Here is a 25,456-nt window from a genome sequence, read left to right as displayed (position 1 = left end):
AAATTTTGCCCTTCAGTTTGCTGCTATATAGCTGTAACCCCACCAAGAAGTACAGTTGCCAGTAATTCTGTTTGGCACAATGCATTAAAGATAATGAATGAGAGAAAGGCAGCTATCTGCTCCAGTATGAATTCTCTTCAATTCATGAGAAAAATACATTTCTAGAGAAGTTCACTGTCAGGACAGTGCACTTGACTGATTGAAAGGCTGTTTATTTGAGTTGTCTTAGAAAACTCATCTCTGAAATTAGACAGAAAGAAAATAGAAAGAAAAGAGAAGTGTCTTCCTGCAATAAACATTTAGGAAAAAAATGCTTTTAGAAAATTACAAATCCTGTGACTTGATACTGCATCAGGCTCGTGACATTTAAGATAATACAAGTATTTCACAGCACAAAAGCAAATCATGTAATTTAGCTTGCCTCAACAAGCATTGCCTCAGCAGGGGTCTCTAATTCAGCACAGACAAAAGATTTTTATGAAGTTCTCAATATAAATACCCAGAATTCTCTTGGTGCAGAAAATACCTTCCCAGAGCCTGTACAATAGTCAGTTCTAGAATATTAAATGTAATGAGTAGTTGAAATCTGTTGTGGATGGGGGCCAGAGTGAGTCATGCAGGCTCGAGTATAAAATCTGTATCAAAACCAGATATTACATGTGTGACAAGAGCTAACGAGTGTGCTTGTATGTGATTTTGTTAAAACTTCATGTCAGCCTCTAATCGCCTTTGCACACATTAGCCAGCTTATCCTTCCACTCATGGGATACGTTACTGCAATAACATGCTCTCATAACCCCCGGAGAAGCAAAAGCAAGAAATTCAGTGACTGCAACTTCCGTAATTTAAAAAGCCACCGGTTGCTGCGTAGGTATCCGTGTGTACACTGGAACTGAGCAAACTTTTTTTTTTTGAGGTTGTTTTCATCTTGGAGCCCTCTGGGTCAACTCTGCTCTATGCAATGTGCAGTTTGAAGTCGGAGCATCAATAATCCACCGGTATTGATGGGCTCTGAAGGACCACCACGCGCTCCGTGCGAAGCTGGAGCTGTACCTGCGGTCAGTTCTTCCAGCTGGTGCTGTTAGGGATGAGGGTTTTCCCGACCGCCAGAGCTCTGGGCAGCACCGGGGTCCTGAGTGGGCTGTAGCTCTACCAACGTCGTATTCCGGGGCACTTTAAAACCTCCCTAGGGAGTTGTGGGGGCATTCAGAGGCGCACCCAGCTTACACAGAAGCCAGGCTTATTCTACTTTGCCACAATTTGGGATTTACAATCCTGGTTGTCCCGAGAGGCGGCTTAGGTTTAGGAAAATACTCTGTTGTGCTCACAGTTTGTTATAAAAGCCAGTGGTATAATGGATATCCCGACAGTTTACAGAGAGGCTTTCCAGTTTGGCCAGTTGAGGAACAGGGCTGGAACAGGATTAGAAGCATTTCCTTTCTTGTTAGCACCAGCAACTTCTGAGGAATTATTTTGAATGATATATGCCGATATAGCTAACAGTAATTAGATCAAGCGACAGAAGTGAAAATTTGGGTTAAATATTAGATAAAACTTGCTGGTAATAAGATATTCTGGGCTGTGGAATAGCCTGTCTGTGGAAACAGTTCTGCATGCAGTTTTAGAGCTCAATTAAAATATTTCTGTGTTGGCAGAGAGAAGGCCTACTCTTTTGATAATCTGATAGAGCATCTCTAATTCTTTCACCTTGGGTATATTAATACTACACATAATTAAAATCGGATCATGATAAATTAACTAATTTGCCCTTAGAGTGATCAAAGGCCCTTTTGCCCTCAGGGTTCGTGGTAGCTGCTGTTCCCCCTCCTCCCTGCCTCCATTTTAATCATCAGTCTGAAATGTTTATTGGAAAAAGAAAAATTTCCAGGAATTATGCTCTGAAAGTCACCAGCTCCTGAAGCTAGGGAAGTGTAAGGATGCCCTCTACTGAGCATGTGCTCAGAAGTTTTGCTCTGGAAACCAAATTGTCCCCTGCCGGGTACAGAAAGCATTTGCATGCATCATGAATTGAACCTGAAGCGCAACCTGCAAGTATTTGATGAAGAGTGGAAACTAAAGATAATTTATTCATGGGAGTTAAACAAAAACCACAATAGCTGAAGCACCAACTTCCCGAAGAAAGGTGTAGCACAAATCTGGAATCCAGTCACCTGAATGCAATGAGAAATGTATTCAGCGGTGAAGGAAAGCTGATGATGAGAGGTTCTAAATACATTAGCAGTAATATATATCACTATTTCTACTGAGAGCTTTTTACACCTCGTAATGATGTTCAACAAGAACACAATAATAAGGCCATCTTAAAATATGATGTGCACGAGTAGATTATTCTACTTATATGTAATACTTAAAATTTTCTTTTTGCTGTATAGTTAAGTCTGCCAAAAAGCTTGTGGAGCAGGTCACGGAAAGTCAAGAAATGTGTGTACCCGTTAGTAGAAATGAAATCTTCAAGAGGAAGACCATGTGATTTGATTTGTTTCTGAAAAGATTTGAGAATTCAGAAGAACCATGAGCAGCAATGGAGAGCTAATCCTGTGCTGCCAGTTTAAATCAGATCACAATTTCCCCTTTCTTTTTCTCAGTTAAGGCCAACTCAGGACTTCTTTTTGGTCTCAGGTTGTTGGAGGAGGTTCAGCACCATCTTAACTCCCTCTACAATCTCCTTCCTTTAGCATACAGAGCTTCAGAGAGCTGCTAGCTGGCCGCTTTAAACTCAGATGTGTACGCTATGAAAAGCAGCAATATCTTGGTGAGGCTAATGGTGAGGGTTTTGTCATTGAATTAACCATATAAATAATTCAGTGTGCCTGAGGAAATCTGGAAGACGACAAGCTCTGAAATATATATTAAAAAACAAAGTACTGAATTCTAATTAAAATTCATGCTTATGGCAGAGTTTTTCTCTTACAGAAGGTGCGTTTTTTTCTAGTCCTTGTTTTAATCAACTGAGTCTAATGCAACTAAATGATTCTGTAACAATGTACTTCATATGTAATGGTACAATGGGGCTGGAGAAATGGGCTGATAGGAACCTCATGATGTGCGAGGTCCTGCACCTGGGAAGAACAACCCCAGGCACAAACATGTGCTGTGAAATGCTTTTTTTAATGGTGAGGTTGATTGATCACTGGAGCAGGTTGCCCAGAGAGGCTGTGGAGTCTCCACCGTTGACGATACTCAAAAGCTGTGTGGGCATGGTCCTGGGCAATCAGCTTTTGGTAGCTTCGCTTGAGCAGGGGGGTTGGACCAGATGACCTCCAGAGGTCCCCACCGACCTCAACCAGTCTGTGATAATAGGTCTGGATAGCTAATTAGGCAAACATGAGCTAGAAACAAATATATTCTGACAGTAATCAATACTCTTTCATACATAGAGTCAGAGATTTCAGAGTGACAGAGTAAATAATAGCAGCAATGCAACTATGGCTGCAAACAGTATAGCAGCGTATGAGCCTTTGACCCCAAACAGCAGTGTCCAGGTCCCGGCCGCGTGTGCTGAACAGCTCCATACCTCAGGTCTGCTGTTCCAACAAGCTGGAGCAAGTAGTTGGCATAAGGTAAAAATATCCTAACTCCCGAATCTGGCCATCTGGGAATAAATTAGTATGGGGGAATATAGCCATATATTGTAAGTAATAATGTTCCAACCAAGTAAATCACGTGTATGTTTGTGGTACGTTACATGCCTGTCTCTTCTAAGCTCTTGTAACCATCTGCAAGTGTGCAAATCTGAATTCACATAACTGCATAAAAACCTTCCAACATGAAAAGAATCATTTGCAGGTTTCTCCCTGGTATTGAATGGAGATGTTTCTAGCCTCCCAGGTCCTGAACTGGCAATTCAGAGCAGTTTGATTGCCTGCTTGATTGTTTGTGAGATAACGGTGAGATTGGCAGTGACAGGGTAATTTACTGAAGATTGCAATGTCAGACTATATCCAAGGGGGCTTGCGAGCATAAAGATGTGATTCGCATGACTGACAGGACGCTGAGAGATTGATACGCCAATTGAAAGTTCATGGTGTCATCAGAAGTGTTCGGTCACAGCATCCCATAATCTGCTGCATGATGAGGTCATTACAGACATAACATATGCTCACCTCTAATAACAGGTATAGCAAAAATATGATGCAGCTTGAACAGGTAAATGTGAATTCTTCAAAGGGAGTAATTTCTATCCTGCGTTTTGCTTCTGTTGTTTCAAATATGTTGATAGGATTCTCTTGACTGGTGGTCGTCTGAGTAAAAGAACTGAGCAGATTAAACAGGGGGGGCAGCTTTACGTTCGTAGTTGTAGAGGTGTCACAAACCGGGAAAGAACGCAGGACGCCAAGAAAAAGTTCTCGGAGCTTAATAGGAAAAACTGCCTTGAGTTACACTCTGAAGCTAATGGTGTCCTTACAATGATTATCTAAAGTGAGTGGAAAATGGACTGTAGCAAAAAAAAGAAAATTCCTACCGCCACGTTGGAAAGGATTTCAAGATGAATGGAGCTCTTCATGTGAATAGGCGACTGGCCTTAAAGTAACAACAAGGTAGTTTCTCCAAGTTAAATTTCCGTAGAGGGCTGAATGAAACATTGTCGGCATACCTTGGCAATTTGGTTTTTAAATCAGAAACAGTCATTTCAGGCACATACAATCCATTGGAAATACAAAGCTGATTGTAAAATGAGAAAGCTTTTTATAGGTTTGGGTTGGGTTTTCTTTTGTTGTCATTTTTCCAATTATCACTGTGTAGGGTAATGCTGGTCTGTTGTGCATTTGAAAATCTTGAAAATACATGAGTCGTGATCTTACTCCAGGGTACTTTTATCAACTAACCTACTGGAATGTTCTTTCTTGTGTATGACATTCAGTATGTGCCCAGGCTATATTTGTCTTCAAAAATCAGATTAATATGCCTTGGGGAGTCTCTGAGAGTTTACAGACCTAAGCAGATTGCAGATTGAATGCCTGGTTCTTGCCAGAGTAGATGAACAAATGTTTCTAAATTGTTTGTGATGATAATATTTTGAAGTAAATGGCTATTAATTTCTAAATTACTGTAGAACTCCATTGAGAGAACATTCCAGTTAAATGATGATACCGAAGGAAGGGATGATGCTAGAAGTTATTAGTGTATGTGCTAAAAATAGTCAGTTGTGATTTATCTAAGTATACAGATTGATCTCCCCATTGTGGATTCCAATTTAATTTCTGGTGTTTACGTTCTAATTTTTCTTTAAAATACTTCTTAAGAAATATTCTTGATGGACAACCTAATATGTAATATGATGACTGAACCCACCAGCTTTGTGACTTCCTTTTCCAAGCATGCAGACAAGTTCTGATTCAGATACCTATGGAAGGTGGGAATTCCAGCAGCATTTTCCTATGAATTGCCATAACGGGTACAACTTAATTTTTATTTTACTTAGGTAATGATAACTTACGCTGTCAGTCCCATCTCCTTCCCTCATCTCCCCAAAAGGAACAAATAAAATTAAGCAGCATAATTCTCAAGAGTCTCATAGCCCAGCAAGGAAATCTAAAAGCTTTGTAAAACAAACAGTTGGAAAGATTAAAAAAAAACCAAACCAAAACCCAAAACCAAAAAAAGGACCCCAGAACAAACACAAACCGACCAAACAAAAAACGTAAACAGAAAATCCTGTACTCCTTCCGCTAGTCCTTCTTCCTAGTTCCAACCCTTAGGAGATTTCTTTGGGACTGATTCTCATCTAAGACTGGTTTAAATTAATTGTAGCAGTAGTGGTGTTTAACCAGCGTACTTGAGAAAGCCTCACGCTCATTGCATTATTGGTTCAATCACCAGTTTTCTGGCGTAGAGATGTTATGAAGAGTAAGCATTAACATTTTTTCCCAGTGCCTTAAGATGTCCGTTAGATATTATTGCTTGATAGCACTGTGCAGCCGGCTGAGGCGTGATGATTCTTACCTTTCAGATGGCTTGGTTGACTGCCTAGACCCAGACTGCTGCCTCCAGTCCACCTGTCAAAATAGCCTGCTGTGCCGGGGCTCGCGTGACCCTCTTGACATCATACAACAGAGCCACTCTGGTTCACCAGCTGTGAAGTCATTCTATGATCGAATCAAGCTCTTAGTGGGGAAGGACAGCACTCATATCATCCCCGGAGAAAATCCCTTCAACAGCAGGTAGCAGCTATAAATGTGACGCTGTATCTGTGCAGTCGCGTTGTGTGGGAAAATTTCTCCCAGAGACTTTGTCATGTTTTACCTTCAGGTGTTGCTTTCAGGTGCTTCATGTGTTTCCATCTCAGGCATTGTTCCCACTGAGGGCACTCAGTTGCAATTTATGATGTGGCCTTTGTTTTATAACACTGAGTTTTCTTAGCATTTTAATGCATTGGCAACACCTAGAAGAAGGTTTCTTCCACTGAGCAGGAGCTTCTGAGGTTTATATTTTATGAAGATTGCAATCTAGAACAAGGGAAAATGCAAACTAGTTTCCAGTTAGAACGAGATTGCATTTTATTTAGTGCTGTTAACACAAGTTTCAATAATGGAATAACATTTCATATTATTTTAAAAATACATTAATTTGAGGAGTTTTATTATTTATTCCTTATATAAAACTGTTTTACTTGTAGTTTTACTAGTATCATCAATACCTCTAAATTTTCATTTTATTCTTGGTTTTCTTTTTCTATGTCTGTTTTCCCTGTGATTATTAATTACATATTTATAATTAATCTAAAAGCCAGCCAGCACATGATTAATTGATATTTGATGCCATTGTATGCTTACAAGAAGAGTGGTGTTCCTATTTATCAATATTATTTAAATACGTCTCCACGGAACGATGCTAAGAATTGATGAATATGTTAATTATGTTCATATTGCCAAAGTTAAAACTGAAGAATGAACTTGATTTGAGATCACACCCACAAGATTGGACTTCATTACATGAAACTGGTTTTTCAGTCAGGATTTCATTGTAGACTTACTGGGTGATGGAGAGCAAGTCCCTAAATATTTGTAAAATGAGGATCATAATTTTTCTGGATACACCAGGCAGGTCCCTATTGTATTCATCCCTGTGACACTCAAATAGCAGAATGATATTCTATCAGAAAAGCCCTGTTGGATCCTACTCTATATAATACAGACTTTATTCTGTTCTATAAAATAGTCTACGCGTACACACATCAAGTTGTTTGGAAAAATAGAAGAAAATTGCCCTGTTTTCATCTAAGTTTGTGATTTTATTTTTCTCATCCGGTCTGTAAAAATAAAATGGAGGAATTCTTGCAATTTTCTGCAATGTTGCATGAAAAGGAAAACAAGACAAGAGGGAAGTTTACTAATTCATGAGGCTGAATAATTTGTCCAAAAAGGAATACAGGCTACTGCATAAAAAGCACATCGTCCGCAGGCTGGTTGGTACATGCCACTCTATATGCGTTGCAGTCAGCAAAATTTCTTGGAGTGAAGAGGAGCGGGCAGTTCCCTGCTACGTGTTGTAAGCTAACCAGCGCTTGAGCTGTTGGCTCATTAAGCCACCCAGAATTAAAATGAGCGTATTCCCTGTATCATTATTCCACTAGCATCTGATAATGTTTAGTTGTGTTATTAACATGATTCAATGCTTTATTCCTAGACCTTGAAGTATTTTACAAAAGCAGGTGATTATCATTCCAAATTTCTAGATGAGTGTAGTGATATGCAGACATTCTTGCACCATCCAAGAAATATTAGATATTATAGTAGAAATAATCAAGTGTGGATATGAGATGGAGACTTCAAAACAGTCTAAGAATTAGAGCTCTAGACTAAGTGGGAGCTGGGCACTTCAATCCTGAGGCTCCTTCAAAAAAAATCTCATTTAAATTTTAGATATTTTTTTTTTTAATATGTTTGCTAGGGTTCCTGGTGGCGGGAGTCTTAGCTCTGTTTTATGCATCTGAAGTGCATCACGTATTTTAACATGGTTTTGCAAATGGCATATTAATGACAGTTTTAATTGACCGTAGCCTCTTAAGTTGTGAAGGTGCTTTTGAGCTCAACTGTTATTTTTTTGTACCAGTCTTAGGCAAATGTAATGTACAGTGTCAAATTGAAAATTTTAAAACTAAGGGGTTTGACTTTTAAAAAGTGCCACCAGGTTAGCAAGTTTCCAAGATTCATGAATATTGAAGCTGCCATAGTCTCCAGAACTACCATGAAAGATAATGGCCTCTTCCTTTTCTTAGCTCAACCTCTCATTTCATTGAAAGAGATGAAAAAGTGGGACAAAATAGTGGCTATGTTTTTTTTTCCAGTACTAGTATTAAAAAAAAAAAATGTTATTTCCTACCCTGCAAAAGCAATAAATAACAAAATGTATTGACTGCAAAATTATTTAGATCTCACTGTTTGTTTCTGTGCAGAGACAAGATGACATGAAGTTTTCAAGAAAAAAAATTGCTACATTCTTACACATTTAATTTCCAGGGTAAAAAAAAAAAGGACTCAGCTCAACTTATCAGTTATACTTTTAAAAGATGACCAAAAAAAAGGTTGCCCTGTGTGACTATTAGTCAACATATTACTTATAAATCCAGATTTTAGCTACAAATTTTAATATCCATTGTGTTCCGTATTTTGGCATTTTAGAAATAAAAAGGAAGATTATTGGCCAAAATGTTCTCATTCAAATTATTTCCTGAAATATTAAAACTTAAGGTAGAAAAAATTAAGTCATGAAAATTATTAGTTCTCTTCTGCCATATGATGATTTCTGCCTAAATCTGCTTTCTACAGTGTTCCCCCCTAGAAGCTTGAGTGACTGTCTTCCTACAACTATTTCTGTGTTTGTAACGTGAAATCCAAGCAAAATGAATAATTATTAGGACAATTTTCTTTGTCCAATGTATTCCCAAGTAGTTTTTCTCATCAAGTGTCGATTTCTATTAAATTCCATATTCTGTTACAAAATGTTGATTTTGGAAATTAAAATTTGACCTGGAGGGTCAAGAAAGGATTGAAAGTTCTACAAGAAAAGTAACAGAAATGGCTCATTTTCATTAATCAGTTTCTTTATGTAATACTGAAGAAAATATTACACCTTGTTTGGAATAAAAATATGAGGAAGTAGTTGTTAAATAGCCAGTATAATACAGTCAGAAATTTACATCCCTGCACCTTGAATGTTTCGGAGTTAATAGAAAAGACCTGAAAACAATCCCTGATATTACAAATGCAAATAGACGTTCTCTGACGCGCACATCGCTTTAGAAATGCAAGCAGTGGGGATATTGCAAGCGTTACAGCCATCCCCGAATCCAGCTGCGTTTTGTCACTTTAATGCCCTTGTCCCCCAGCTTGGACTGGATCGCGGGCGCTGTGCCCCCCGGGTGCTGTGCCCCCCGGGCGCCGTGCCCGTTGGGGTGCCTGCAGCCCAATACGGTTCAGGGGCAGCTCCAGTCCTGCCAGCACGGAGTCTGTTCAGAAACCAGGCTTTTCATTTTCTGGCGCTCTCGGTAGCTACAGACGAGAGTCGGTGGGTCATGCTGGAAGCACGTGGTGCTGAAATAGAAATCTTTTCACCTAGGACTGTAGCAAAATGCAATTTTGTGGTCCCTGAGGTGATGGGTTGCAGCAGGATTTAACTTCCTCCCTGTTTCCCAGGATCACATTCTTCTTTTTTCACATTTCCAATGTAGAAATGGAAACCATCTGCCAGGAGCTGCTCCTTTTCCATCTCCCTCTTGCCGCACGGCTTCCCCCACTCCCCAGTCTGCTGCTGTCAGGGTACAGGGAAGGTGGAAGGGAAAGGAACTGGGGATGGAGACTCCTCTCCAGCTGGGAGAGCAGAGGGGCAGGAACAGACTGGCCGTGGCAGCGAGCAGCAGAGCAGGGAGAAGTGGGGCTTGCTACTTCCAGTGCTCAGGAGGCCGAGAACGCGGCCAGGCGGGCAGCGGCAACATCTGCCCGCCCTGCTCTTGGCAGCAGGAAAGCCCTCTCGGAAGAGAAGACGACTGACTGTGCCTCTTAAAGGAGTCCCCCATCCTCGTCTCCTTTAGGTTAAGCAAAGGTGCCTAACCTGCTGGCTGCGGAAGCTCGCTATTTTGCCGGTGCGCAAAGCCGGCCCTAGAACCAAATCCTTTCTCCTGTTGACAAAGGGAAAAGCAAGGGTTGCAAATCGGGAGCAAATGCAGCGTAGAAACATCAGTCGCTCCCTAAGATCAAGGAACATGAGCCTTCATTTGGAAAATTGGTTGTATAAAAAAGAGATATGGTGTTACATTGTATTTTTCAAGAGTATTAGGGGTCCACAGACAGGCTGTTGTACCCAGGGAGGTTTTTGTGTCCCAGTCATCGTTTCAGTGGGACTGTGCAGGGTCAGGGCTCTGGCTTGGCTGAATGTGAGGTAGCTTGCTACTCTGCGAAGCCTCGTTAGACAAAGAGACAAAGCCTCGTTAGACAAGGACGGCACTAACTCCCATTCTGTATACACAGACCTCACCCCATAGATAAGCAGTTTCTTGATGTAAGTATATAGCTGGGCAATGCTGTGGTATCTTCAGCGTTCTAAAAATCTTTGGAGTAAATTGGATTTAGAGTAAACAAGGCACAAGTGTTCCACTACTCAGTTTATAAACAATGTACCTTTGCTTTTGTAACCAACTTTAATACCTTAAATTATCTTCTTTTCCAGTCTTGTGTCTCTTATAAGAGGCCAAGTGGTGACTACAGATGGAACCCCTCTAGTTGGGGTCAACGTGTCGTTTGTCAAGTATCCAAAGTACGGCTACACCATCACTCGTCAGGATGGCACGTGAGTTTGCTTGCTTCATTGAGTACCTATTTCCTATGTAGTATCTTTGCTGATTAACAGATGGTGTGATCTAATGGAACCGTGTGGTATCATGCATTGCATTCCTCCCAGGGCAAAGAGCTATTAAGTAAACACAAAAGTAATTTTTCACATGGCATTTTGAATACTAACTGCAAGTAGATATGAAAAGGCTGGCTTCTGATAATAATGTGTTAGCAGGCAAACTCCTTTCAAATAAATTGCTTTGTATCTATGAAAACATTTGTGGACTACAGTAATATCCAGCTGAGACCAGAAATACTCTGTTTTAAAATGCAAGGCAGGCTAACACCGCTAGGAAAAAAAAAAAAAAAAAAAAATGGTATCCTTATAAAATAGTATATTTTGTTAAAAGTTCCCTCCTGCCTCTCTTTCCTTTTGAAGATCCACTATCTTTTGAGTTTCTTCAGGGTAGAATGTAATCAAAAGATTCTAATTGAATATATTTAGACAATTTCCTGCTGTGCAAAAAAGTGCTTTTTCCCCCTTGTATCAGCTGATTTGAAATGCACACATATTCAGATAAACAAAAATCAATGTGTCATGGTTTATCTAGTTTACTGGGCCGTGGTAACTAAAACAGTAGATCTGTGACACATGCATTGTAAACATTTGCCATTTTATCTTGATCTTGCATGCAAACAATTGGATTGAAATAATTAATATGAGTCAACTGAACTATAGGGAGTATTTCGTTTCCACATTTTTCCAGAATATTATTCTGTTATGATAAAAGTATAATGTTGTTGATTTCTGTGGTTTAATACTACAATAAATGATGAGCTGAACTGTATTTAGATCTGAATAGATTATTGAAATCATTGAATAATTTGTTACGTTGCCAGCATTTACGTGAAACAACTGATACCTGCTTCTGTTGTCAGAACCACCTACAAGTATTTTATTCATTTAGGCCAGATTTCAACATGCCTGTGCAGCTCCACATTACTGTTATGATTATGTAGGGAGGTGGGAGTAAATACCTAATCTCTCTGAAAAATGATAGATCGATTGTCCTGGGGGCAGGAATTTTTATCTTATTTGTAGAACACAAACAGCAAAATTTTTCCTTACTATCCTCTTACTGCCACGTGTCCCATTCTGTGCTTGATGGACAGCTTCTTTTAGGAAAGGGATAATTCAGGGTCCAGCACAGATGAACTTGGCTTCTCTGCTGATTTTATATAAAAAGGTGACTTGTAATAATAAATGTAGTGGTTTGTTTGTTGGGTATTTTTTAATTATTTAATGCAGATTTTATAATATATAGGAACGAGGTTTGTCCAGGTGACTTCAAGTCATTGCTTGTCTTGGCTAGATTTCAGTTGTTTAGTTGCCAAGATTCACGTCCCATTATGGATCATTTGAAGCATGACACTTAAAATATACCTATTGCTATAGGTATACCTATTTCATCAGCCAGGAATGCTATTACTGGAATTATTCAGTCTTGTCACTTCTAAAGCCCACGTTTTTCTAGATTTGACTTGGTTGCAAATGGCGGAGCATCCCTAACCTTGCACTTTGAACGAGCCCCGTTTATGAGTCAGGAAAGGACAGTATGGTTGCCGTGGAATAGCTTCTACGCCATGGACACGCTTGTGATGAAGACAGAGGAGAACTCCATTCCCAGCTGTGATCTAAGTGGTTTTGTTCGTCCTGATCCAGTCATCATTTCATCACCACTTTCAACTTTCTTCAGTGATGCTCCTGGCCGGAATCCCATCGTACCAGAAACCCAGGTAAGAACAGTGTGAGTGAAAAGGATATAAACATTGGTGGTCAGATGCTGGTGCTGACCTGAGCGCTTACCACGGAGTTACCGTTTGTCCCCTGGAATTGCTGCAGCAATGCCTCCGTAGAGTTGCATTCATTCTGACAGGTACCAGGTTTTCTAATGAGGTCTGCAGGAGATGTCCTAGGTTTATGTCACCCAGACACGTTTATCTTTGACTACCTTGCACCTCCTCATTATCATACAATATAGCAAGTGCACCTCTGTATTTCAGTTGACAACTTAGGTGTTTCAAGAGAATTTTGCAAAGGCTTGGTGTGTGCTGCGAACCACAGGCTGGTTTTTTGTGTGTTATTTAGGACAAAGGAAAACTCTACCGGCACTATTGTTTCACTACTTTATTCAGTTAGTCTTTGCTCTGTACTAACTGTTAGTGCAAGTTGTGGGTTCCTGTGACTCTATGTCTTATGTTCCCCTGGCATCTAACTTGCAGTAGAACTCCATGTACTTATCTGCTCTTCCGCCAGCAGTGAGGTCTTAAAAAGAAGTGTACACAGATGCCAAATAATTACTCGTTCAGAAATGTCAGCTGAACTGCATCACTGCACCAATTTGAGGATAACCATTCCCAGTAGTAGAATGTCATAAGAATATGCAAGGCAATATTATTCTAAAAAAATAAAATAAAATAACAAAGCACTAATGTAAAATGTTTGATCTTTTTCCTGTTCAGGTTCTTCATGAAGAAATTGAGATCCCTGGCTCTAGTATAAAGCTCAGCTACCTGAGTTCCCGGAGTGCTGGATACAAATCTTTACTTAAGATCGCCATGACTCAGTCACTTGTGCCGCTAAATCTAATCAAAGTTCATTTGATGGTAGCGGTAGAAGGGCATCTGTTTCAAAAATCATTTCAGGCATCTCCCAACTTGGCATATACATTTATCTGGGACAAAACAGATGCGTATGGTCAGAAGGTTTATGGGTTGTCAGACGCTGTAGGTAAGTCAGCATATACAAGCTTCAAAGCTTTCCAAATAACATCTGTAATTCTTAGTGAGAAAACTGCAAAGATTTCTTATGGAGAAGCAAATAGAGACTAAACTGTTCTTGTCTTCCTGACACAATTTACATTTGTATTATGTTTCTTTTACACATTAAAGATCACATTCAGAGGGTTTAAACTCCATCAACATGCCTGTGTTTCCTGATCGGTAGCTGACTTAGAAGGTTTAGACCAGACGATGGGAAAAACTGGCCACGGGAACTTAGGTGAAACCTAGTCCATCACCATGTTTTTATTTTCTTTCAGTTAACAAATGAACCTCATGCTGGACTGGCTGGCATTCTTCAGTGCATTTGGATTTTCATGCATGATGTTATTATAGCCTCTTGTGGTATAACATTTGAAATTAAAATGGTGCTTTTCTAAAGCTGTTCAGTCTTGTGGTTCTATAGGTGGTTTTAGTTCACTTGGTTCTAACTGGGTGGGAAAAAGAGTGATCATCATAATATTTTTTTCATTTGCATACTAGGACAATTTTGATACAACAGTGGTAAAAATGGCCATCAGAGCTGTGCCAGTGTGGAAAGGAAAACTTACATTTAAAATCTTATTTCTTTTCTGTGTTTTCTAAAATCTTCTTTGCTATAGCTTTTCTTTCTCACGTTGTTGCAGAAGGCATTGCTTTCCTGAGTAATCCTTACTTAAGGATTTGTGTGCTTAAAAGCACACAGACTTTTCGCTGCTCTGTGGTATAGGGTATGTAAAATGATCACACTAAATAAATGCTGAGAATGTCTGGCAAATTAAGAGTTTGATCTTGTCCTGTTATTTGATAGAATATGTTTATTATATTTTGAAAATGCTATTTCTCATTCTTCTCTCACCAAACCAGTCACTTCCCAGTGCCAGCTATTCAAAGAGGAGTGATCAGATCCCTGCAGAGGACATGCGAATGAAGTTTCAAATTTGTCTAGTCAAAGATCTGAATTTAATATTGTAGAATAAAAGAGAGGGATATAATCACTCCATCTTCTTGAGGGGGCTGGGGAACTGGAATGCTGACTGATTTGAATGTGCTCTGGGTGTTTAATTCAGTGTTTGTTCAGCAAGTATGTTGGATTTTTATTTTTTTTTTATTTCAGTTTCTGTGGGTTTTGAATATGAGACTTGCCCCAGTCTCATTTTATGGGAGAAGAGGACAGCACTGCTGCAAGGATTTGAACTAGATCCTTCAAATTTAGGAGGATGGTCTTTGGATAAACATCATGTACTGAATGTCAAGAGTGGTGAGTTAGTTAATTCCATGTGTTTTCTGTGCTAGAGGGAGTTTTTGTCTGTGAGCACTTTCTATTTGCATTATATTGACACTTTAAATATGCAATTTCTCTACCTTTCTTGTTTCATCTTGATCTCAGTAAGGTATGGGACATGTTTCAATTGTCAGAAAATTTTTGTAGAATTTCAACAGAAATTTTACTGTTCTGCCCAGCATGACTTTCTTAAAATCCAAACCTTTATCCTCTATTCTGTTGTTTGTTTATTCCCCTGTAACGTCTTTCTGTCTTCCTGCCCTGTTGTTCTGATCTTAACCGCACTCGTTCCTGGCTCCTCTTTTTCCCTCTAATCTGAGATGGGGCTTAAAAGGAGTATGAGTCTGTGAAAAGAGAGGGAGTCTCATTTGTCTTTTTCTTTTGTCACCTGTTTGGGTTTTTCCTCACTTCTCTTTGTCTTTACATATCCTAAGTGGAATGCTCCTGGTCTTCATGTTTTACGAGAAACTCTTGGGGAGCTGAATGGTTAGCATGTATTTCATTTGATCCCTGGAACGTGTTTCCTACAGCCTCCCTGCTGATCTCTGCATTAACAAATTGCAAACTATGTTGTTGCTCCAGAAATCTAAAGTAGTGGTCAGAATAGGCAAGATCGGGCTGTTTGGACACAATTTAAGTGCTGTGCAGCGGATCAAACACTGGTGAGAGAGCCATTTGGATAGTGCATGATATTCACTGTCGTCACCAGCGGGGAGCCAGTTACTTTACGTTAGGATCATCCAACTGCATTTCCAAAAGAACAAGAGGCTAAAAGTTTCCGGCCAGATATCTACGATCTTTGATACATTGAAAATGGTCACTCTGACAGAGAATCCACTCCCATCTTGGAGCAGGGGTCTGCTCTTTGAACAAATATTTTGAAAAGAAGTCCTATGTTAAAGGCATTTCTTGAAGCCTAATAAAGATCCTTACCAGTAGCTTCCCTCTCGCCTTTCATCACTGATCCTTAGCAGCCCTTCTAGGAGTTTTATCTCTCTCCTATCTTTTCAATTTCTGTGCTATCCTCTTCTTTGCCACCTCCATTTCCCAGCTTTAGTTTTCCATGAAAAAATGTGAAAGACCGAGAGGTGGAAAGAGACCAGTAAGGATGGCACAAAATTCCAAACAAAGCATAAGCTAGGAAACTGGAGCGAAGGATCCAGGGACCCAAGTAAGGACCATGTCCTCTCCACTGTTTGCCTTTTCACTTCCCAGTGAGTAAGACAGTCCAAACCATTGTGCCAGGCCAGAGGGATGTATGGCAGTATGTTCTTTCATAATGAATACCACAGGGCTCTGGGTTTAGGTTTGGGTCTGTGGTTGTGTGTCTGTGTGGTTTAACAGAGAATCTTCATTACACCTCTATTTTTACGACTGCAAAGCCCTTTCGTTCTTTTTGCACCGTTGAAGAACCAAGTGCTGGAGTCATTTTGGTGGACAGTCCTTAGCAGCAGTTGAAATGAGAACTACCGGGAGTCCCCTGCAGTGAATGCTTGTCCTAACCACTTCTCCTCCTCTTCATTACTAGGTATATTGCACAAAGGCAATGGAGAAAATCAGTTTCTAACTCAGCAGCCGGCTGTGATAACCAGCATTATGGGGAATGGGCGACGAAGAAGCATATCCTGTCCTAGCTGCAATGGTCTGGCAGAAGGAAATAAGCTTTTGGCCCCTGTAGCACTGGCAGTGGGTATTGACGGAAGTCTCTTTGTTGGAGATTTTAACTATATTCGGCGTATCTTCCCATCCAGGAACGTTACTAGTATATTGGAGCTGAGGTAAGGTGTTAATCTTAGCGCTTCATGTCTGTAGCCTGTGCTCAAATCAGCCTTTACCATTACTTTTTATAATTTTGTAAAACATTGTCACTTTCAACCTATTTAAATTCCAGTGGAGAAATGGGGCACAGAAATGCACAGTTCAAAGTCTGTAGCTTATCAGAGCAATGACTGTAGAGAAGGACTAAAGAGTACAAACCAACTTGTACAAAAAGTACCAACCACCTTCTTCTGTCCTGTTGGTGATCATTTGATACGACCTCCTCTCAGTACTATACATCCTTTAGTTTTGTCTGAAAGTGAAAACTACAGAATTGACTGCCCTTAGGGATTGAGCCACAGTGATAAGCAAAGGTGTGACAGTCTTACGAGGTTAGAAGGAAGGTTTTCCTATCCATGGTTTTGAGAGCCACTTTCCCACTTCTTTCCCATACTTGTAAGTCTATTTCTGTAGGTTGGCAAGTGCCGTTAAGAGTGACATACAGAGTCACTTTGCATCATCACAACTCTTTTGAAGATTGTATCTCTGGTCCCCCCATCCTGCGACCTCCTTCACCACCATTAAGATTGGGTCACTTAATAGGGAAGGCATGAGTGTAGAGTGTATCACTTCACCCATTTCTGTTCCATCTCCTTTTTTCATTCTTCTAGGAGAGGCAAGAGCTATTGCTTCAAACAGTAGCTCATGTCACCGGACCTTATAGTTGCAGCACTGTTGAGTACTTGTGGAAAATGAGGAAAAATAGCTTGCATTGGCTGTCTTCTGATGCTTCTGCAGCCCACTCAGGCAGTAGGATTAGTGCCTCTGTAAATGGGATATAGCTGCAAAGTACGATGAGTGAATTTAGGTCGTTAGCCTTTTTTTTTAATGATATGGCCAATAACCAATTCCTCTGCTTCCACTGTACTTTTAGTTTTTAATTAGTGGGGAAAAGTGCAAAATGCTTGGACTGTTAGAGAATAGGAGGTCTAGCTCTATTTTACACCTCTTTTCCATTCATGTCATTCTGTTGATGTCACTGTTGTGAATTCTGATTTATAGAGAGAAAAGAGATCCGATTCAGGCCAATTCTACTCTGAAATCCCTCTCTGACACCTACCTCATGCACCATGAGGCTGCCTCATTATATTTTAAAAAAACACCAAAATTCATAGATCATCCAGTACTTTCTGCTAGCAGCTCAGCATAAACCACAGAAGGTAGCTGGTGTGGGGGTGTGACCTGCTAGAAATATTTATATCAATATACACTACAACTCTGCATCATACAGAATATGCTGATTTTTATTTTTTTTCTAATTTGTTCAGTTCTGCTTGGCTTTCTAGCAAATAGGACTACAGCTTTATAGGTGAAGAGAAACGTTTTCAAATTAGGGTACTTAATATAAGGCATTTATATGCACCTCACTTATATTAGCCAGTGACAAAGTTCCCAAGCACACCTGATACTTGATAATGTTGTTTCCAAGTTTACAACAGTATTAGTCTGAGTACTTTACTTTCTCTCTATGGAAGAGAAAACTTGGGCTTTTCAGCAAGTGAGGGAAAATGGGAAAGGACATCAATAAAGAAACAGAAGATGGACTTCTTAATCTGCTTTTGTCCACTTTCTCTTTTCTTTTATGAAAGTCTGTTATCCACAGTGTAATTTCTTTAGCTTCTGTTATAACTATTAGCAACGAACAATAAAGCTATTGTATTTTGAGTGCTGTTGGACAGCTGCAAATGACTCGACACACTGATTTTTAGGATTTGCAATGATGTCTTTTGCTCCCTGTTCCTCTAAAGGGAATTAAGGTCCATTTCAGCAAACATCATCTATAGCCGTAATTGTGATTCAGTTGTCATCTTAAAATCTGTATGAGTCGCACGGGTAAGAGTTTCAAGATTTGAACCAGTTAAATATGAACAAGAGCAGTCTCTTCTTGTCACGTAGTGTCAAGCTAGTGTCACGTAGCTTGAATAACGTTGCAGATAATATATCCATAAGTATTACAAACCAAATACATCACTTTATTTAGATTTCACAATAGATGTAATTTTGGTTTTACATAAGCAAATAAAAATCTTGAGTAACTTAATTAGTCAGAATATCCCAGTGTGCGCATTTGCTTCTCACTGCCCTTCACGAAGGTGCCTGATCTGAGCGGCTAACAGGAATTTTGACTGAAGAGTGTTGCATGTCATGCTTAACGTCGGTGTTGCAAGTTTGGGGCTGCGCATTGAGTGCTGCAGCTCAGGAGTCATGCACCTCTTTGTTTCTTTCCGTGGGTATTCCGAAATGGAAATGACATCAACACAGTGAAACACTGTGGTGTGGGGAACGTATTCATTTACTTTTGGGAAGCAACTTTGCCTTTGTGTCTAGATAGTAAACTAGGGATCACTTAATGCTATGTATCTCCCATTGTACAGTATCTTACTGCTCACTTGGAAGGTTTTTTTTACCCTAAGATTTGCTTTGATGGGCTTAAATAGATACCAGGTAGCATCCAAACTTGCTTTAAGCAATCATTTGAGAGACTGGGGAGAGAGGAAAATAAACCGTGTAGTAGCAATTTGTTTAGAAATAGCCTCTTGGAAAACTATTTTGATTAAAGAGGTTGCCTCCAACTGGCGGATGATATCCTCAGTGCTTCCCCCTTCCCAGTTCTGTATCCAGAAAACTGTCCGTTTCTCTTGCTCCTGGCCCACAAGCTACACCTGTTTCCATGTGACAAATATTTCAAGGGTCCACAAAGTTTCCTGTAAAATATATGGGAGGCGGGGGGCTGGGGCAGGGGTATCCTCCTAGGGAACTAGCTTGCAACTCTGTCACTCCCGGATGCTCTTCATCCATAAACCAAGCTAAGGCTAGTGCTGAAAAGAGATATCTTCTCCTGTGTCCTTTTGTAAAATAAAACAAATACTATGTTTGCTTTACCATCTATTCTTCAGCTAACTGTTTGTTCTTTTTTCTTCTGTTCCCTTTCTATAAAGAAATAAAGAGTTTAAACATAGGTAAGACACGAGCTCTTTCCCATATAATTTGATATGGTTTGTTTGCTTCATTGTGTTTGCTTTTTGTGTTGTGCTTCTTGTGTAATGTTATGTTCTTCATGTACCATATATAGAAACATTTTTATGTGCTAATTGTGTGTTATGAATATGATAAGCGTTAGCAATTATGAAATGCAGTCAAAAAGCAACCAAATAAGTTCTGACAGTAATTAGAAATTTCTAGTAGAATGCAAGTATAATGAACCCCAAGCTAACTTCTATATAAACACTTCTCCCTGCTGTCTATAATTGGTCTAAATGGTTGAGGTAAACTACAACAGCAGTTTTACAAATGCCAGAAAGGTTCACAAAAGCACTAATGACTGCAAATAGGTCAAAAACTCATTTTCCGGTCATTAATGATTTTCTGAACCCTCTGTCCTTTTTCATAATTTAGTTGCTATTTTCTTTCATCAAATACATTTAACAGTCAGTCAACCTGTGGGGCTGGTTGTATGCAACCGCTAGATGCAGTCACTGTAAGATTCATGAGGGAGGCACAACCTTTCCGGACATTAGGAGAAGAGATTTTTCATCGTCTCGCCTGAGCACTAGGCCTTCTGGATGGCAGCAGCATAGGAAATGCTTGTACCCTCTTCCATGCCACACCTGGGACGGGGCGGGGGGGATGTTCACCCTGGAGACTATCAAGGGCAAGAACGAGAAGAGCTGTTGTAAACTATTCCATAGTGTCCTGCGCATCGCCCTTTTAAAACCATACTTTTCATTTCTGTAGTACAAGTTAGATGCCAAAGATGTCTGGACTAAACAGTATCATTTCCTCATCACAATATTTTTTGGTATATGAAGTGTAACTCCACTGAATGTTCTTGTCTGGATGAATTCATTCACAATTTGCTAATGATTATTGGTGATGCTGAAGGCTCCTCATTTGCAACTATAAGCTTAGTTAATTTTTCAGGTGCTTAGAGATTTGCTCTGGGCAGCTTCTCTTTTAAATTCAAAGAAAAGCTATTGTTGCACTGTTGGGAATTTGGTGCCTGTACGAGAAGAGTAGGGAGGACGAGCTGATCCTGCCCGTACTTGCAGTCAGGCACCAGGCTCCCTCCCAGACCAGAGCACGGCTGCACGCAGTGGTAACTGCTGCATCCACCCAGGAGGGCCGGAGGAGGAGATGTTATTGGCAGAGGCCTCTGAGCAATACTGAATGCTATGGAAAAACTTTTAAACAAAGTACATTCCTTGGCTTCCTATAATTTGAATAAAATATTACAATGGCATGAAAAAAAAGAGACGCAGAGGTCTTTAATTGCTCAGATGCCAGTTTGAGAAATATTTCCTACTCATTTATAAAATACATCTCTGTTTGAGGTAATAATCTCATAGTTTCTTTGGGGACACGGTGAGCACACATCACCTTCCACCAGTCATTTTCTGCCAAAGTCTCTCAAATATTTTAGGTGGAGAGTCTTCTGCTACGTGTTCCCTGACGGAGCTCAGGCAAGAGCAAAGCGGGGGGTACACAGCAGGTCTGCAGCTCTGCTGAGTTGCTCCCTGACCTGGAACAAAGGCCCGTGGCTGGCTCCCTGGTAGAACTGCCCTGAGGAGATTCCAGAGGAGGAAGGCAGGGTGAGCTCCACAGACACACCGATGACTGCAGGAGAGGAGAGGGAAATAAGCCCATGTTCTGCCATTGCTCTTTACCCAGACTCGTACCTTATCCCATGCTGTAACAGTGGGACAAACCCAAGGCTAGCTGCAGGCAAAAGGGAAGGCGGGGTGTGCTTATTCAGGAAGGCAGGCAGGGGACAGCAAAATCACGTCCAAAAAGAAGACAGACCCTTCCAGCCTCGCCGAGTGGCTGCTGCTGCATGTCAGGCAGCAGAGCAGCTCCCCAGGCGCTGCTGTGAGCGGCTGCCAGCACTGAGCCCAAGCAAGGCCCCTGCCTCCGGCAGCAAGCAGCTACGTCTGTGCCCAGCTGCCGTTTGGACCTGCGTTGGGCCTCCCCGTTCGGCCTAGGTGGGGTGCCACCTGCTTTAGAAGGGCCAGGCAAAAGGCACTCCGGGCCACAGCCCGGCGGGGAGGCAGCGGCAGCGAGCCTGCAGCAGCAGGGCCCCGTGGTTGGCTCATCCGCTGCTGCTGCAAAGCCTTGAGCTAAGTTGGGGCGTATTTGTATGGCACAACACTAGCGTCACAGCAAAGTTTGTTCTTTGAAGTTAAGGGACAAGCGTGGTGGAAGACGAGAGCAGAATTTCAAAACATTGACAAATGTGCAGGTGTTTGTATGGCTCAGGTACTCGAGAGACCATAAAGAAATCTTGTAAATGGAAAAAATAATTTTATACGTGGCAAAGAAGATGGAGCTTTGTTTTGGAGGGATGAGAAGGAATGTGATAAGGGTCTAATGAAGAGGTGCAGTCTGCTGCTGAAGATAAGGAGAGGAACTTGGGGAATAAAGAGATTGTGCTCTAATCTCAAGCATGTCACTAGTCTCCCTGCATAACTTTGTCTATACCACTTAACCTCTCTGTGCCTCAGTTTCCTCCTCTGTAAAATGGGTACAATGCCCATGTTTTTAAAGTACTTTGCGATCCATGCATGAAATAAACCTGCCAAGTATTTTTCGTTTACTGTGTTTTTTCATCTCTAATTTCTACACTCCTAGACTTCAGCAGATGGTATTACCTCTGCCTACCAAATTTTGATCAAACCAATCTCCTTCCTACTTTCTACAGTTTTAGAACAAACTGTTATTGACCTAAAATCATGACATGTCAGAGACTGGCGTAGAGGAAGATAACTGTAGAAAGTGATATTTTTGGGCCTCCTCATTCCTCCAAATCTGGTCATGACCACATGAATGCAGTTGTGTCTGTGCTGCTGATAATCCATCTGCCGAAAGTGGCCTTACTATAGTTTCAGCGAGTCTAATCAAGAAATGGCTTATGTCCATCATAACTTATCTCTGTGTATCCTCACTCTTGGAGATGGGCACTTTTGCCACATGAAGCTAGGAGTGTGGATATTTGGAGGCAAATATCTCTGGTTACTGGTAAGTAACCTTCATTTGTTTTCCTTCCTGTCTTCATTTGTCTTCTATGCTTTGAAACCATCATTGACCTTATTTACGCTCACCCATAGGCTACAAAGGCTGGAAAATTCACATCATGCTTAAACTCCAACTAAAATGAGTTAAACTAGCCAGGCAAGATTTTGAAAATATTTCTGCACTGCGGCTCTGTGTGTGTGAATGTATATATATCGCAAAGACTGACATTTCTCAATTTGCAGATGATTTGCTAAAGTAGTTCCAAAATGTGACAAGCTGTCAAAAAACATATATTTCAGAAGAGAAGTAGCTTTCCATATGAGCACCCATCCTAATCACAAACTGAGGACCAGTTTTTCAATAACAGAAGGTTTGGAGTTAAAGTCAGACACTTGGGGTCTCTGGTTTTAGTTGTGTAACCTGCTTCATCTGCCATAAATGAGATTCTTGATAAGAATGAATGAGAACAAATTTGCTTTAAGAATAAATTTGTTATGCCTCTGCCTTCTATTTATACAAGACCTCACAAATCTTGTGGCATAATGTAAGTAACTCAGAAGCTCATTCTTTGATCTCGCTCCTATGACTTTTGCTTCCAAGGGAAGTTAAACAAGGTGGCGGGGAGCAGGGGGAGCAACAGGTAGAGATAAGGCAAAGAGAATTGACCTGGAGCAGATCTAAAGGGCTCAAGAGATCAAGAGGAAAGTCTGCTCTGCAGCTTTGGCTTATTTGCTCTGCTGTGCAAGGTTTGGTGTGGCAGGATGAATGAGATTTAAAATGACAATCCTTCTGAAACACTGACCAGCCCTTAATCGTGTTAGGTCCTCAGATGGTAGTCCTGCAGACCCCACCTCTGTATGAAGGTGTCAGACTTTCTTTCCAGATCTCTCTGTGCCTGACGAGTATCTAAGCTCTGAAAGCCTGTGAAGTTTCTAGACTGCTCAGCTGTTTCTGTTTTATGCTTTCTTTTTCTCTAAAGCAACAATCCCGCTCATAAATACTATCTGGCCGTGGACCCTGTTTCAGGCTCACTGTACGTATCGGACACCAATAGTCGACGGATATACAAAGTCAAGTCCCTCACTGGCACGAAAGACCTAGCTGGTAACTCTGAAGTGGTAGCAGGGACTGGAGAGCAATGCCTGCCCTTTGACGAAGCCAGATGTGGGGATGGAGGGAAGGCGGTGGACGCAACTCTAATGAGCCCCCGAGGTAAAGTAGGAAAAGAAGCTGGAGAAAATGACTGCACGAGGCTAGGCTGGATGGGGAAATAATTATCTGGCAATTAAATCACTCCTGCTCGGTAATTTTTATTCTGGGCTTTAATTACAGTGGATTGGCAAGTGTTCGTGCTTTGTTTAGTTAAAACAAACTTTATTACCCCAACACTGAACGCTGCAAAAGGAGAACAGAACACAAATTAGCAGGGTACCGCTCACTCCAAGAAGCAAGCGTGTAAACCGGGAAACAAATTACTGTTTGAGATACGGTCTTTAGGGAGAAAAACTGCCTGCTGTGGCTTTTTTCTGAGTTGTTATTCTATGTATCCCCTTTTTCTTCAGAGGCGGAGGAAAAATAAAAGGATTTTTGCCCTTTCCAGTTTGTAATTTTTAACAAAAAGTTTTCAAGATGATGGAGAGATTTGAGGATGTGTTTCTTTTTAAGACTTTGTTCCATTGTTTCATCTTAATTGTAAGGATGAATTAATCGGGTGTATTGCCAGGTGTTTCAAACATCTTTGGGTTTTCTTTCAATGGTTGAAAATAAGTAGATGATCATAAAAGCAAATAAAAATGAAAGGTCCCATTTCTTTGTGTAGGTAAGAGTTTCCGTTAGTACACATGGAGTATATTAACAGGACAGAGCTGCTTGCATGTTTTAAGTTACGCCTCTACATAGAAATTAAGAAGATAAAGCTGTATCTTCTCTCGCTGCCCAATATGATGAGCACTGCAACTATTTGAAGACAATTTTTAGATGAATATTTTATTTTCAGCCCAAGAAACGGACGAGGCAGTGCGCCAAATCAAAGCAGGAAAGGCAAGTGAGAAAAAGCCTGCCCTCCTTCACAACAGGCAGCGGCATCCTTCTGTTCCTCCAAGGGCGCACCCTTTCATTCTGTGCCTTTCCTCTCTAAGGACTCCCAATGTGACAGGCATCGAACCTTTCCTTTTTTTCTAGGCTGGAAGCCCCTTTGTCTTCATCTGGAAAGACCAGATATTCTTCCCATATTCCTTACCACCCCAGGTCAAAGAATTCAAAAACATCCTGAAAGAATATAACAGCCTTTTAATTTTTCAAAAATTTTAAAGCAATTTAAAAAGATTTCTAAGAATTCTTCATCCTCATTAGATCCTTCAGATGAAGAAAGCAATGCTTCGAATTTCTGAGATTAAAACTTAGGAGTTGGGTTTTTTTAATTGGCTTTATGTAATAAATCATAGAGAGTTTGAGTTTAGAAATAAGCTGATGCATTCTTCTGGCTCTTTGACACGTTTTGGGGATTTCTGTGGTTATCTTTTCTTTAAAGCCCCAAAGGATAAACCTGCTTGATACCATTTATTCAGCAGAATTACCGGTACTTGGAGGGTTCCAGGACGTGCTCAGGTTGGAAGAGAGGAAAGAACAGGGGAAGTGAACAAACGTCACCATCTTGTCAACTTGTTACTAAGATGAAGCCTGCCTTGAAGCTAGGAGCCTCACTGCTTCGCTGATGCCTGCTTTTTATATTTGC

The 25,456-nt window shown here is 40.6% G+C and overlaps 1 protein-coding gene across 8 annotated transcripts in view; it reads left to right on the top strand.

Moving 5' to 3' along the window:
* Nucleotides 1-25,456, top strand: part of TENM2 (teneurin transmembrane protein 2) — a 619,020-nt gene that overhangs the window by 570,955 nt on the left and 22,609 nt on the right. For 3 of the 8 annotated variants that reach the window (XM_075766468.1, XM_075766466.1, XM_075766464.1), the window contains 8 exons: nt 5,972-6,182; nt 10,687-10,806; nt 12,326-12,587; nt 13,314-13,581; nt 14,728-14,871; nt 16,424-16,673; nt 19,653-19,673; nt 23,702-23,934. In XM_075766468.1, coding sequence (XP_075622583.1) covers nt 5,972-6,182; nt 10,687-10,806; nt 12,326-12,587; nt 13,314-13,581; nt 14,728-14,871; nt 16,424-16,673; nt 19,653-19,673; nt 23,702-23,934 — 1,509 coding nt within the window. Of the gene's footprint in view, nt 1-5,971; nt 6,183-10,686; nt 10,807-12,310; nt 12,588-13,313; nt 13,582-14,727; nt 14,872-16,423; nt 16,674-19,652; nt 19,674-23,701; nt 23,935-25,456 lie in introns of all 8 variants that reach the window. The other 5 variants (XM_075766467.1, XM_075766463.1, XM_075766469.1 and 2 more) reach the window with 3 other exon arrangements.

The sequence above is a fragment of the Balearica regulorum genome, chromosome 14 (assembly GCF_011004875.1).
Source record: "Balearica regulorum gibbericeps isolate bBalReg1 chromosome 14, bBalReg1.pri, whole genome shotgun sequence".
In the NCBI taxonomy this organism is placed as follows: domain Eukaryota; kingdom Metazoa; phylum Chordata; class Aves; order Gruiformes; family Gruidae; genus Balearica; species Balearica regulorum.
This window is presented reverse-complemented; position numbering and strand designations above follow the sequence as displayed.